The following is a 15,503-nucleotide window of genomic DNA, read 5'->3' on the forward strand; positions in this document are numbered from 1 at the left end:
AGCAGGGGGATCTTTCCTCTGATCCCCACTGAGCAGGCGGATGACAGATCCATGTCTGCTCCGCTATGCAGATCGGACATGGACACATCCTGCTGTTCTCTATGGGGCTGTCGGATGGAAACAGACTGCTTATCTTCCATCCGACTGTCATCTGATCTACCAGACGGTTGGATAGAGTACAATGGACTGTCCGTTCGGGCCGCCTGAAAAAACGGACAGGTGGACTCGAGTGGTCCGCTGGTGTGAAAGGGGCTTAAAGCATAAGCTCAGCTTCGGGAACATGTTACATGTCTCAGCCATTTCTAGGGTGGAACATGTAACATGTCCCAGCTCCTGCAGTGGCTCTGCGATCTGAGCCCTCTGTGACAGCTGTACTGGGCTGTAGTTCATTGATTCTATCTGTCCTGTGAAACTGCTTGCCCATACAATGTACGGGCATGCAGCTCACACTGACGGTCTGCAGGAGACCTGCATGGCACCAGCGATCTTTCCAGGCTCCTAAACACAAAATAGTAAGAGGTTTTCTTTTACCTGGGGGGGTGGGGGGGGGGGAATTTGCATTTATTTATTTAAAGGTGAACTTATCCTTTAAGTATCCAGTACCTGTAAGAAACCAGAAGCTGACTCAGCCCACAAAGTCCACCTATAACTAAAATATCACATTTATTTCACACATCCCTTTAATATTAAAGCACTGTGTCTATCTATCAGAGGTACATCTCAGTTTTAAAATGAAAGGGGTTGTAAACCTTCATGTTTTTTTCACCTTAATGCATCCTATGCATTAAGGTGAAAATACATCCGCAACTTCTTGGATGGGGGCCTCCTTGACATATGAAAATCCATGACAGGCGTACAGTGGGACACACCTTCACACCCTGTAGCTGCCAGGATACAAACTATTCCAAACTAGTCTGATTGACCGGTCGCCAGATATGCTCTGATCTTGGCACAAAAGGACAGTCATCAAAACTTGATCACTCCCGCTGAATAACCCCTCAAGGCTCCATGTGAATAAATATAGGTGTACAATATTCCAGTATTGCCCTGATCGTGTTATATGTAGTTTATTCTTTGTATTTATTTAGCGCTAACATACAAATACTAATCTAATAATAATAATCTAAACTGTTAAATACATTTCCATCAGCAGTATATAGCAGTCTTGTGACATCCATCAGTGTCTGGTTAAAGCTTGTAGGAGGAGTTTTCATTCTCCCCTGATTGTCCTATGAAGCTGCAGGACCCCCGACCCTCTGTCTGGACAGTGCTGATTACATGCACCCTCCCAAGAAAAAAAATACAATACACACCAAACTGAGCATGTGCAGCTTGCCCCCAAGGCTCTGTTGTGTGTTTATTAACACTTTAACATCCCTTTACCTGTGATGTTGCCATCTGAAGTAGCAATATAAAGTCTTGCAGTGTAGGCAGGTTTAGATTAAATCAAATTAATTAACCTATTTGTATGTTGGAATGTGAGAGGAAAGTTAAGAGCCCCACAAACGCTGAAGAGTCTCCGAAATCTGTGCAATGCAACAAGGGGGCCGTGGAACTCTAGGGTTCCTCCTGAGGTTGCTAGGAGTTCCTTGAATAATGAGCAATGGTAGGGGATCTCTCACCTACACTGACCACTAAGGCAAGGGTGCAATTTCCACACTGACCACCGATGTAAGAGACCACTTATGAACTGACCACCAATATTGGAGGATACCACAATTTTCATTTTATGTGTTTCTTTTCTACTAATATTCAGTACAAGATTATTGTTGTAAAGAATTGTGTCATATACAGCAGGTGAGTATTGAAAACTGATCTGTTCTGAGTGTCAAATACTGTAGGTATGCAACATTCTATTGCTTGAAACTTTCTACAGTTTATTGATCATGATAGTTTACGTAAGCTGCAAGTATAATACGGTTTGGCAAGTGGTTCCGTGAAACCCAGACACGAATTTCAAGGTTCCTATAAGGGTGAAAGGGTTGAGTGAGGCTGTTCTAACAATTTATTTTCCCAAGGTTGAATGCATTCACATTGCAGCAGCAGCAGAATGCCTTTAGACATGCAGCACATGGATACTCCTTTCCGCTGCATTTGCTCATGAGCACTATATAGCTAAGGATTGGTTTACACTACTGCAATGTGCTGTGCAACTTTTCCAGGCGACTTCCTGGTGACTTGAGTACTACTGTGATGTGACTTTGAAGCGAGGGAGGGGCTACATCGCAGGGAATGCCTGGATCCAAATCATATCTATATAGATGAGAATCCGACCTGGAGGTGACTTCCATTAACCACCTCAATACCAGGCTTATTCTTCCACTTCTCTCCTTCATGTAAAAATCATATTTTTTTTGCTAGAAAATTACTCAGAACCCCCAAACATTCTATATATATTTTTTAGCAGACACTCTAGGAAATAAAGTGGCGGTCATTGCAACTTTTTATCTCGCGCGGTATTTGCGCAATCATTTTTCAAACACCTTTTATGTATAATGTGAAAGATGTTACGCCGAGTAAATGGATACCTAACTTCTCACGCTTTAAAATTGCGCACACTCGTGGAATGATGCCAAACTTTGTTACTTAAAAATCTCCATAGGCGAAGCTTTTATTTTTTTTTACCGGTTACCAGTTTATATTTAGAGGAGGTCTAGTGCTAGAATTGTTGCACACGCTCTAACGCACGCGGCGATACCTCACATGTGGTTTGAATAGCGTTTTCATATGTGGGTGGGACTTTGTGTGTGTGTGTTTGCTTCTGAGCGCGAGCTACTGCGGACTGGGGCGTTTGACATTTTTTTCATTATTATTTTATTTTTTATTTTACTTAATTCTTTTATTTTTACACCCTTTATTTTACTTTTTTTTTTTTTTTATCACTTTTATTCCTATTACAATGAATGTAAACATCCCTTATAATAGGAATCTATTGTGACAGGTATTCTTTATGGAGAGATGCGGGGTCAATAAGATCCCACATCTTTCCTCGAGGCTGAAAGCATGAGATTGTGAAAACAAATTCAACGATCTCATGCTGACAACCGTGGCTTTGTTTACCTCCGGCTACCCGGGCGTGATGTCATAACATTGCGCAAAGGCCTCTGACGGTCATAGAGATGATTGGTGACCATGTGGTCACCGGAAATCTCTATCCTCGTTATCCGGCGCCGGCCGATTCGTTCTCCGGGCCCCCGATGGCACGGGAGAGCCCGGAGAAGCACCGGATGGCGGCGGGAGGGGGGGGCATTTGCGCTTGGTAAGAAAAAATATATATTCGTGAAACAATTAAGATAAGGTCCTGAGAGGGACGTCCTGCTGCTAAACACTACAACTTGGATATAAAGTGTGAAGAAAACTGTGTAAAAACAGTGTAGCGCTGGACAACAACATATACCTTTATAAATCAATGTATAAAGCAACAAGTATAAACAGTGTTAAACTATAAGTGATAAAAAATCATTTGAAACTTAATTCAATATATGAGTGCGCAAAATCTATAAATGCATAGGTTATTGTAACACTGTGCCAACAATGTAGTACTGAGCGATAAGTGTCAAAATACCTGTATAAAATACAAAGTTTGTTCAGAACAGCAACAAAAAGCACCATGTAAAACATTGATTTATAAGGTATAAGTTGTTGTCCAGCGCTACACTGTTTTTGCACACCGTTTCCTACTGCACATGTGCGAGCGGCGTGGAGCTTTGTGAATGGGCCGGCTGCTTTTCTGGGATACACACAGTTCCCAGAATGCAGCACGCCCCATTCACAAGAAGAAACTGAGTGTAGGAGGAGGAAGAGAATCCACCGCGGAAGATGAAGAGGCAGATTCGGGACTTCCGCATAGCAACAGCTATTTAGGGTAAGTAAAATGCCGGGAGGCTGGGTTTCTGATCACGTGATCACTGTTATTGGCTCTCTCAGTGATCAGAAAGCTCCCGATTGCAAGCTTTTCGTTAGCCGCTGGGAGCGCACAGGACACGCGCTCTGAGCACAGCTCTATTTACGTTCATATAAAGCATATATGCAGCTGCTTGGAGTTGAGGCCCACACGCCAAAAGGCCGCATGTATGCATATTGGGCCAATGTGAAGAGGTAAAAAGTCCACCTTTACTTGAAATGGATGTGATTGTTTTACATGGTGGGCAAGGGTACGACCAGCCTCCTTACCCCAGAGGAGCTCTTGAAAAAATGTTTAGGTCTCGGAACTACTGCTAAAACCATTTCTTCGGGAATCAATGGGAAGAATGGCACTTACATTGGTAGTAAGTAAGAACAATGCTCCCTAATAGTAATACAGTGCCATCTTTACAGACAGTCAAATCAACAGTAAACCCAAAATCAAACAATTACTATATTGCGTCTTACCAATTTTTAGCTGCATTGGTTTTCTTTTGTCGGCTTTCTTTCCTTTTATTTTTACCTGGTGATCCAGCCAGTAGGTCTGTTGTATTTCACATGAACAAACTCTCCTGCAGGTATAAGACAAACCATTTGGCATTGACTGGGGTGTAACAATGGTCATCTTTTATTTATGTAAAACCTTTATCCCAAAAAGGAAGATTATTTTTTTTGCAGTAACTGAAGTGTGAGCTGGGGTTTGGCTTCTATTTGTTGGACCCCTTTCACATGGATACGTTTTTCCTGTATTTTTTTTTACCTTGCAAGAAAAATGTTTCCCTTTAAATCCAATGGGACTTTTTACCGGAGTGGATACAAATCAATGATTTAAAAAAAAAATCTAATTTAAAATCAGATTTTATTTTATTTTTATTTTTTTTATTTATTTTTTTTATCACATTTATTTGAATAAAATGCTGATTGAGTAAAAATCTATCTAAAGATTGTTTTCTATTTAATATACATTAATAATTTAGTTTGTTCAGCATGAAATGGATATTGGTTATGTAGCATGAGGCTGTATATTCTGCAATATCTACATTTGTGGTAAACTCATTGAATGAATACAAGCTGAGATAACATGCACACAATTTCACAGTAACCATGAGCTAAAACAAAGTTCAGGAATATTCCTTTATCCCATTGTTTTGCAAATCTATGTACACTACAAACTGTATGAGTGAATCGGTTCTGATATCGCTGTTTTATTAACCTGACAGCTTATTATTCTAAATAGGAAACCTTCATTTTGTTTGCAAATATTAAAGATTCGAACTACCAGCAAGAATAAGTCCTTACATTTAAAGAGCACCTGTCATTTCAGATCCATCATGGCAGCGCCTGTTAGCAGGCATCCAATCAACTGCTGCCGCCACGTCCATCACCTTGTTGTGTCACTGCCGCATCACCAGCCGTCCCATTAAAGTGAATAGGACTGTCGGTGGGTCAACAGCGGGTCAGAGGAGGAGCCACTGAGGGACGGAGATGACAGTTGCTCTTTAAAAATTAGTAGTTGATTTATGTCAAACCTTTTTACTAGTGATTTAAATCAAACCCACCCTGCTTTTCACACCACTGCGCTGTAGGTGTGATGCATTTTGAAAAGCCCTGCATGGTGCGGTTTTTGAAAGCTGCACCAAAAACACAACTTTCCATTGACATGAATGGAAATTGGGGCAAAATTGCAGTAAAAACGCACAGCGATTTGTGTTTTTGGTGCGTTTTTTTGAGTCGCATGTCTATTTTTCAGAGGTGCAGCCAACTCAAAAATTCACCAGAAATGCAAAGGAAACGCATCTGAAACACAACAAAATTGTGGTAAAAAAAAAGGCATATGTGTTTTTACCACGATTTTGCTACAGAGCAGTGTGAAAGGGCCCGAAGTGTATCTAAATCTGCTAGTACATCCAACACTCTCCTCCCCCAAGACTGACAATGCTGCTATTCAAAGGTGCCTCCTGTGCTCCTTCATCCAGAGTGGAGGCACTCAGGAGGTGTTTTATTCGTCAGATCACCAGGTGAAAAGAGAGGAGGGAGGGAAAGAAAGTCTAAGAAATGTAAACTAATGCTGCCACCACATATAATGTTTGGTAAGCTGATTGGTATTATATGTTTGGTTTGACCATTACATTCCGTATCCATAAATAAATCATTTTAGGTTCTGGGTGCGCTTTAAATGTGTCTGAGGACAGGAAGTGGAGTGAAGCTGCTTAGCAGCCATGGTCACCCTCAACTAGTTCCCCGGTCCTAAATAGCCCGGCATGTCATGTCCATGTAATGTGGCAGAGCCGAGGCTTTGCTGTCTTAGAATGTGAGAGCGAGACAAATTCTCTACAAGGATATAAATAGAGGCAGCCATGAAAACTCCGGGGTAATAAGGAACACGTGAAGGAGATGTGTTTTCACATGTTTCTGGCCTCGGCCCAGAGAGAAATAATAATAATAAAGTATCTGAAAAATCTATACAATGACGAGCCGAGAAGCCAGCGCGTTCTCGATGCAGGGCTTTTGATGGCTCAGTTAATTAAACTCAGGGGCCTGTAAGCATTGGATGTTTTTTTACCTTAATGCATAGGATGCAATAAAATGGAGTTCCACCCTCCCCCCAAAAAAAACGCCAAAATCCTGCAAAAAAAAATTGAAAAAAATAAATGATTTACTTACCACAAAGGGCGGTTGCTATGCAGAAGTTCCAAATCTGCCTCTTCCCATACTTCGGCAGGTCTTCTTCCTCGTCCAATCCCGCGGTGTCTTCTGGGGAATGGGGCGCGCTGCCTTCTGGGAACTGGTTTAATCCCAGAAAGCAGCCGCCCGTTCACAAATGCGCCGTGAGACTTGCACATACGCAGTAGGAAACAGGCAGTGAAGCCGCAAGGCTCCACTGCCTGTTTCCCTCAGTAAGGATGGAGGCACCGGGAGCTGCCAGGATCGAGGGATCGACCTCGGGGGGCTGACATCGCGGGCGCCTAGGACAGGTAAGTGTCATTCAAAGTCAGCTGGTAAATCACAGGTGGAACCTAACTTTTAAGGTGAAAAAACAGGAAGCTTTACAACCCCTTTAAGCGCTCCTCGAAGCAGCATAGGCAGCCATTTGAGGGTTAACACATGCTGCTGCTGCTGTATTGATGCTTTGAGTTGCAGCATGGAAATCCCCCCTCCTGTCACATTCAAACTATTCAAGCGACCCGGGCCACACCACAGCTGCCCATCAGCAATTTACACAGTTGTGGTGCAGGCTTTTGGGGCTTAAAACCACCTATTTAAACGCCCTCTGAAAAGCAATCTACTGTGGATTGCTCTTCAGAGGGCTAGTGCAAGTGGTAATGAGCCCTAAGTGAACCAGCTGCTCATGAAAGGGCCTCATCAGCTTAAAGTTGGAGCTTTTGGTAACTTTACAGGTCTGCATGAATAAATTCCTGATACACAATTTATAGCAACTGCATAGTTAACCTCTTCCGGACCGCCCCACGTACATTTACTGCGGCAGGGCGACCCAGCTGCTCAAAATCGCATACCTGTACGTGATTTTGTGCACGCTGCTTAGGGGGCGCATGCCGCCGCTGCCATGATTGGACACAACGGGAACCCATCAGCCGGTCCAGCGGCCTCGATGGCCACCCCGACCTGCCGATCGTTTACAGGAGAGACGCATCAGCTGTCTACCTGTAAACAAGGCAAACAGCGGATCTGTGATTCGGCTAAAGCTGACTGACGGATCTCTTTTCCTTCAGTGTGACACTGTCCCACACAGTTATAAAGCACCTCTGTGGGGAACATTTAACCCTTTGATCGCCCCCTAGTGTTAACCTCTTCCCTACCAGTGCCATTTATACAGTAATCAGTGCATTTTATAGCACTAATCACTGTATTGGTGTCACTGGTCCCCAAAAAGTGTCAGATTTGTCCTCTGCAATGTTGCAGTCCTGCTAAAAATCGCAGATCGCCACCATTATCAGCAGAAAAAATAAAAGTTCCTAAATCTATTCTGTAGTTTTGTAGACACTAGAACAGGGGTCTCAAACTGGCGGCTCTCCAGCTGTTACAAAACTACAAGTCCCATGAGGCATTGCAAGGCTGACAGTTACACGGATGACTCCTACAGGCAGAGGCATGATGGGACTTGTAGTTTCGCAACAGCTGGAGGGCCGCCAGTTTGAGACCCCTGCACTAGAACTTCCTTTTATATCTGCCGCTCCATAGAGGGCAATGGATGGTCCTAAAAAAAAACTGACAGGCGAACCCGATCAGTCCGCCTGTGTGAAAAGGGCTTGGGGGGGGGGGGGTACTGTGAGGGGTAGTGTATACCTGTAGGTAGTTTTTTTTTTATTTTTTTTTATAGAGTAGATTCATTTAACAATAATAATAGAATTGTTGTAACAATGCAAACATGACAAAGTGATATATTAGAAGTAAATTCGATATGCATTACTGATCTGCAGCTAGGTTGCTGTTGCTGTGTTTTGGCAGCAATCACATTGGCACGTTTTAAAACGTCTTTTAGATGTATTTAATCAATAGCAATAAGTGGTGCATTCTTTTAGGCAACATGACCTGAGCGTCATTGACTTCATAGCAGCAAATGTACTTTATTTAGGTGAAGAATGGGTTACCACTGTTGACTTGCAAAGCAGCACTAGAAATGATCCCGTCTCCCAGCCAGTTATAATTTGTGTTGTACTCATCCGTCGTGTTTTCTTTTTTTTCATTTTTTCAGGATAGAGATGCATCAAAGAATAAGGAAAACGAAAATTCAAAGACTAGCACAGACATTGTTGGTGTGCCATCTCCTAAGAAGCCTAGGCTGGAAGGAGAGCTGAGACCTCTTGTCATGCCGGTTTCGGTACCTGTGAAAATAGAACCTGTACGAGAACTTGGAGATGAAGAAAGGATGCAGAGGACTACAGCCTCAGAAAGGGAGTCCTCCATGCAGTCAGTCATCGTGACACGACACAGGGCTGGTCAGACAACCATTCCAGAACCTGTAGTAAAGGTGAGACCGTTCTCCTACATGGAATTTTACATCAAAGCTCTGTATGGTTTTCATTTCTTTACGTCAGGATTTAGGACAGAAATTTAGTCTGATGTTCTTCTTAAAGGTTCAATTTTTTTTTAAAATAAAAATAACAAACATGTTATACTTACCTGCTCTGTGTAAGGGTTTTGCACAGAGCAGCCCCGATCCTCCTCTTCTGGGGTGTCCCACCGCCTGTGTTCCTGGTTCCCCCCCCCCCCTTCATTGGGTGCCCCCACTGAGAGCTGCATACCATGGGGGCACCCCCTGATCATACATATGTATGGACCACAGAAACCCACTGCACTGATCTCCTTACTGACAGTTGAGCAAAATGCTTCCCTCAGCTTATACTCAAGTCACCTTTTTGCGCCTGATCTCCTGGACTTTGGGGACCCGGTACCGGCCCCGCTCTTCCGCTATAAGTGTGCAAAGTTTGTTGTCCGGGGGAGCTATGGCCGGGGAGCACTGATTTTTTTCAAAGCCGGGCACCCCTTCTATAGACTACAATGTTAAATGATAATTTCTCCGGTGAATTTGGGGACCCGGTACCGGCCGGTCGTAGGTCCCCTGGATCCCGAACTTGGCACACATGTAGCCCAATTTCTCCTCTACAAGTGTGCAAAGTTTGTTGTCTGGGGGCCCTACGGCTGGGGAGCACCAATTTTTCCAAGCCAGGCACCCCTTCCACAGACTCCATGTTAAACATCAGTCTAGTCATGGGCAAAGTGCGGCATGAGCACAGTGCGGCATGGGCAAAAGAGGGTGCACCTCGGATCCATGCATTGGCTACTGCCCACATGTCCAACTTTGACATGCGATTGTGTCTATGAAGCTGCTGCCTGTGCTTCCACTTCTATGTTCTATGGGCTGCCTGCATGCAGCTCTCAGGTGGTTGCACACATATCAGCCAGTGACTCTGCATGGAGGACAAGCTTTATCACCCATATTGATGACCCTTAGGCCTCATTTACACGAGGCGGACTCCGTCACCCTTCCGTTGCGTCGGAGTCCGCCTGCCCCCTCCAGCTCAGTGGGAGATCTGTCCGCAGATCTCCGCTGAGCCGACGGATGACAAGCTCCTCTCTGCTCACTGAGCGGGGAGGAGCTTGTCGGGCACCGCTGTCTCCTATGGAGCGATCTGATCATGAGCGTTCTGATGAAAACGGAGCATGTCCGTTTTCATCACATCTTACCCGATCCGCATGGACTGATCGGGGACGTGCCCCCCATACGTCTGTTTTTAGCGGATTGGATAGGGTCGGATGTCAGCGGACATGTCTCCGCTGACATCCGACGCTCCATAGGGATGCATGGAGCGGCCGTTCAGGTCCGCCGTCAAAACTAACAGGCAGACCCGAATGGATCGTCGTGTGAATGAGGCCTTAAGAAGCACGCAAAATGTGAATTAAACATGTCTTGCACTGTGCTAACGTTTGATGCTCCACAATAAAAACACATCATTTTTTATTTTTTAGCAGAACGCATATGTTCTCCAAAGCAGGTGGTGTGAAGCTGCATCATCGTTGATCTTGTCCTGTTAAACACAAAGCTGATGAATTTGTCAGAATTACAAGCTTCTAATAAAAGTAGTCATGGAACACCATACACCCATCCTGGGGAAAAAAGCCATCACATAACTGTAGTCACTTCTTTTAGGTACCAGTATAAAATAAAACCACAGGAAATTGTTGTTTTCTGTTCTGTAAAAAGTGACCCTGAAGAGCCTCTTGATTTTGACGTTCATAAACTAACTTTCTGATCATGGAAGACTTTATGTCCCACAATGATCATTCTGCCTGGAGCATGGATTGTGGGATTACCTGGGCAAATATAGTCTTGCAGTGTTTTTTTTTTTTTTTTTTTTTTTTTTTATACACTGGCATCCTATGGTGCTTGCAGTTCAAAAGATATGTTCCTGGTTATTAGCCTAGAGCACACGTTGACTGGTTTGTCACACGTTTTAAGTGAAAAATAATATTCTTGGGGAGATCCTCTTCCAGTGTGAATATATGTAGCAAGGGTTCAAATTTTATGTAAATGCTAAGCTTTTTTTTTTTTTTTTTTGGGTAGAGTAGGGAATAATTAAATCTATAGCTGTTGTCAGAATAATGCTCCCTTACCTGAGACTTGGGTGGTCTCTTTACCTGATGTTTATTAACTGGGGAGATTTAAAAAAAAAAAAAAATCTTTTGGTTGTTCACCTTTTTGCTCGACCTAGATCCCGTGGAGGCGAGACAATTTCCGTCTGTAGATGTTTATGTAGTCAACCTGCTTTGATACTATATTGTTTTTTACTCTAATGTATGACCATTGTTTAAACTCTGTATACTTTATCTTTTCCAAATAAATCTTTTTGTGGGGGAAAAAAAGTTATAGCTGTTTATCCACTTCTGCATTGGAGACACTTGTTAAAGGATAAGTTTACCTTTTTAAAAAAATTATAAATGCACATCTTTTTGCAGGTACAAAAATGCATTTTTTTTTTTTTTTACTAGGAGACTGGACAAAAATTTGTGGGTGCTATGCAGGACTCCTGCAGACTTGTCAGTGTATCTGTCTGCTTGTAGAGACGGTCAGGAAGACTCAATGAACTTCCAGAGCACTCAACAGTGTCATGGTAGTTCATTGAGATCTACAAGCTGACAGCTGCAAAGGTTGTGTCCGTACTTGTAGTTTCCCATTCACAGAACTCTGTGAATAAATCACGCAAACTGGTGGGCGGAGCCCTGCACAGTTGCATTTTTTTTTTAAATAGTGACAGCGAGCACAGGGAGAAGATCCCCTGCTTGCTGTCACTTGATGCAGTGAATTGGGGAAACGTTGCAGAAATGGGAATATGTTGCATATTTCTCCCTAAAAATGGGTGTAACATGTTCCAAAAGGTGAAGTTATCTTTTAAGACTGGGAGGAAGGGTCTGCCTTCGCCACAGCCACCTAGTCAGTCTCAGTGTTGTAATAGGAAGCTACAGCCCCAGCTTTACCTCTGACAACACGTGGAAAATGCCATCCGTTGGGTCAACCTAAACCTGACATCAAAGCCCTCCAGTTAATTTTTTATCTATAAATTGCTTGGTTGACACACCATGAAAAAAAAAAAAAAAAAAAACACTAGGGAATTAACACTTTATTAGGACTAGCCTTTTTATGCATATATGAGAGCCATATTGCAGATCTGGGCTTCAGCTGTAGTTGATGTAAGTCTTGCTTCTTTAAACAGAGAATACACGTGTAGTACAATCAACCCTTTTACAGACGATTTAGATATGTGCAAATATGTTTATTTGCTGGATCTAGCTAGAATTGATCTTATTTGGTTATTATATATGAATGTTTTTTTCTGTTCTTTCTCTGCAGCCCAATGAAACCTCCTTGCCTTTGGATGGGGAGACTGTGTCTCGGAAGCCCAAACAGCGTCCAAGGCCCGAACCCCTCTTCATCCCTCCCAAGCCCGGAACCTTTGTTGTCCCTGTATATACCAACATAACCTCCTATCAAAGTCACCTGCGTTCTCCCGTACGGATGCCAGAGCACTTAAGTGACAAAAACTTTGAGCTGCCCCCTTACACACCACCTCCTATCCTCAGCCCAGTACGGGAAGGGTCTGGACTTTATTTCAATGCCATCATGTCTGCCAGCTCGCATTCAATGCCCCCGCCAATCACGCCAAAGAGTAGTACAAGAACTTTGCTAAGATCCAGTAAGTGTTCTCTTTTGTATTTGTCTTGTTATTGTTGTGTATACTGTATACAATAACTGCATTTTCTCTTTAAAAGTAAAAGTACAGGATGCTAGTCATTTTTCCCATAAAAAAAATGGCAATATAGAAGTGAAAGGAGTTATAAAATATCCCTGTTTAACCAAGTTTTCCACAAACTAAAATTCCTAATTGTATTTTAAACAGTTTTATAAATTGGTCATCTATTCCTCATAATTCATTGCAGGTGCATTTTGACCTACAGGTTGAGCGCTTTCTATTCTGCTTCATGCTTCTTGGGCATTCCTATAGATTTGTATTAAGAAATTCTGATCTTAAAAAAAAAAACACCCCTATACAGATTTAACTTGGGCAGTCAAGCCACATGAGGCTTATTAAAGTAGGGGAAGCAAATCCCGCTACTTCTAACCTTTCAGAATATATTTTCACTAATTTATGATGTCCGCCTCTTTGATAGTTTTGTTAGAGCAAAATGTGCATATTGATAACCCGGATCTGAGTTCTAAATACTGTAATTTTCTTTTACAAATAATTTATTGTTTTTGCAAAGCAAGTGTATAACATATAAGGTGAACTACGTAGAAACAAACCAGTAAGATGAACAATTGTGTACATTGAACAGAACAAACTATAGACATATATATACACTCTGGCAGACGGATCCCAAGGATATGGTAATTCTAAAGTTGGGTAGGAGGTGTGAAAGGGGAATATAACCATAAACGTGTGTGGTAGCGCTTTGATGACAATCTCTTGATATGGTTGCCTAATGTATTTTTTTATTTATTTTTTACAGCCAGTGAAGACATGCCACCTATTCTCACAGCAATGGGAGATGCCACACCAGTAAGCCTTGAACCGTAAGTCTATAGGAAATTTTACTCTTGACTGAATCTGAATCTATCAACCTGTTTAATAAATCCTGCATAAGAGCAGATACCCAAGATACCTGCTGCTCCTCCTCCGTGTCAATTTAAAATCTTATATTTAATATCATTCTGTTGGGTTCTGGGCCAAGTCCTGCCCAGTTGCCATTCTATCATCCATTGCGCACTGTAGAAAGTCATCTCTGTGCCGTGGAAGTTCCACTTTTATTTAGGGAATGTATTGATATTGGTAACTATGAGGCAAAAGGGCAAATCAGAGCAGACTAGCCTTGGAGGCTGTACCATTGTTGCCTGTGTTACTCTGTTTGTCCTGGTGATCATTGTCTCTAGGCCTGAAAGTGAGGGAAGAGTCGAAATGTTGCATTGCCATCAAAATGGGTGTAGCGAGTAAATCTTCCAGTGGCAATTGTCCAAGTTGGGAGAAATTTTCTCCCATTTCCTTATGTGTCTACAAGATTGGAAGTTACCGGAAGCCAGATGGGTTTATAACCTGTTTTTCTCTGTCCAAAATGGGAAATACTAAATTTAGTTTTACTTTAAATCTAGCAAAGGAGGCACATAATGGTAAAGTACAAAGTTCAAAATGTTGCCACAATCCGCCCCAGGAACCAGCTGGGCAGAACCATTAAAGTAATTGTTAACCCACTGCAACTAAATTGCCTTGTCCGCTCTGTATCATAATAAGTGTGCCTGTGTTATGTGAAAAATCTTTTGCTCTGTACCTACTTGAGCTCTGCACCCGGTGCACAGCTGATTCCTCGGCTCTCTTCACTCTCGGGCACACGGCTCCAGTGGATGGAGTCAAGCTCTCCCACTGAAGTCAGCTCGGGGTGAAGAGCAGAGAGAAGAGAGAGCCGACAGTCAGCTGAGCACCGGGAGTGGAACTCATATAGGTACAGATCAGAAGATTTGTCTACGTACTTACAGGTACAGGGACATGTGTTGTTATGGTCCAGAGGGGATAGGACGATTTAGTTGCAGTTTTGAGAGCAGTGTGGGGGGGTGGCACTGGTATGAGCAGACAGGCAGGGTGGGGAGGGGGGAGACACAGTAGACAGATAGCAGGCTGAAGGTGACAGAATCAGGTAAGCTGACCACGGTGTCAGGGCTCAGCAGCTATGGTAAACTGTGGTCAGTTTGCAGAGGGGAGGGCATAGCCAGGCGGGATCAGCCAGGTATTTTAGGTGATACAGGGGGCCAAATGACACAGCACAAGCACTTTGCTCTATAACATGCTTTAAGGGAACAGGATCTGTTTTTTGTTTGTTTTTTGGTGAACAAACGCTTTAAACGAATAAGCTCGGTATTGGTACAGTCTATTTACCATGAAAATGCGTTTTCCCTGAATGGAAAAACTGTATAGGTAGGCATTTGCTAGGTTTTAGAGACATTCCTCCTTGGAAAAAGAAAGGAAACGCACTTGGATTTTTCGTTAAATTACATTTTGCATCTCGAATCATCCCTGGAAATTTGGGTCAGATGGCAATTGCACAATTAAGTGCCTGTAAAGATAAGTTGTATGAACAGAGAAACACATGCTAAATTATTAAAGGCACAACGAATCCCTTTCAGCTGCAGTGACTTTTATTAAAGTGATGAACTGTACAAATTCTATGCCGTGGCAAATTAATGTACACCTTGCATCGGAGTGACAGATGCCTTTTGTTTGGGTGCCCTGAGTGGGCTGTACAACATATTAAAAGCATTTCTTAGGAAATAGTCATCATTTATATCTGCAGCCTTTGGGACACATTACATGCTGCAATAACCAGGTGGAAACTATGTGGCCATGTCTGCTTCTTTTACTGCAGTTTAAACTTTTCCAGGTGTCCAGCCTGTGCAATCACAAAAACACTGTCCCAAGTACATTTCCTTTTACAGTCTTATTTAATGATTAAACTATTTTTGTAAATATAAGTGGAGGTTATGAAACCATTAGTAGATGTAAAAGCCTTTAGCAGTGCACATGGCAAATAAGAACAAA

At 42.7% G+C, this 15,503-nt stretch overlaps 1 protein-coding gene across 2 annotated transcripts in view; it reads left to right on the plus strand.

Annotated features, from left to right (window-relative positions):
• The window catches only part of MIDEAS (mitotic deacetylase associated SANT domain protein), a 134,199-nt gene that overhangs the window by 96,903 nt on the left and 21,793 nt on the right, over window positions 1–15,503 (plus strand). For both annotated transcript variants that reach the window (XM_040333934.1, XM_040333933.1), the window contains exons 3-5: window positions 8,618–8,893; window positions 12,272–12,614; window positions 13,429–13,492. In XM_040333934.1, coding sequence (XP_040189868.1) covers window positions 8,618–8,893; window positions 12,272–12,614; window positions 13,429–13,492 — 683 coding nt within the window. The remainder of the gene's footprint in view (window positions 1–8,617; window positions 8,894–12,271; window positions 12,615–13,428; window positions 13,493–15,503) is intronic.

The sequence above is a fragment of the Rana temporaria genome, chromosome 13 (assembly GCF_905171775.1).
Source record: "Rana temporaria chromosome 13, aRanTem1.1, whole genome shotgun sequence".
In the NCBI taxonomy this organism is placed as follows: domain Eukaryota; kingdom Metazoa; phylum Chordata; class Amphibia; order Anura; family Ranidae; genus Rana; species Rana temporaria.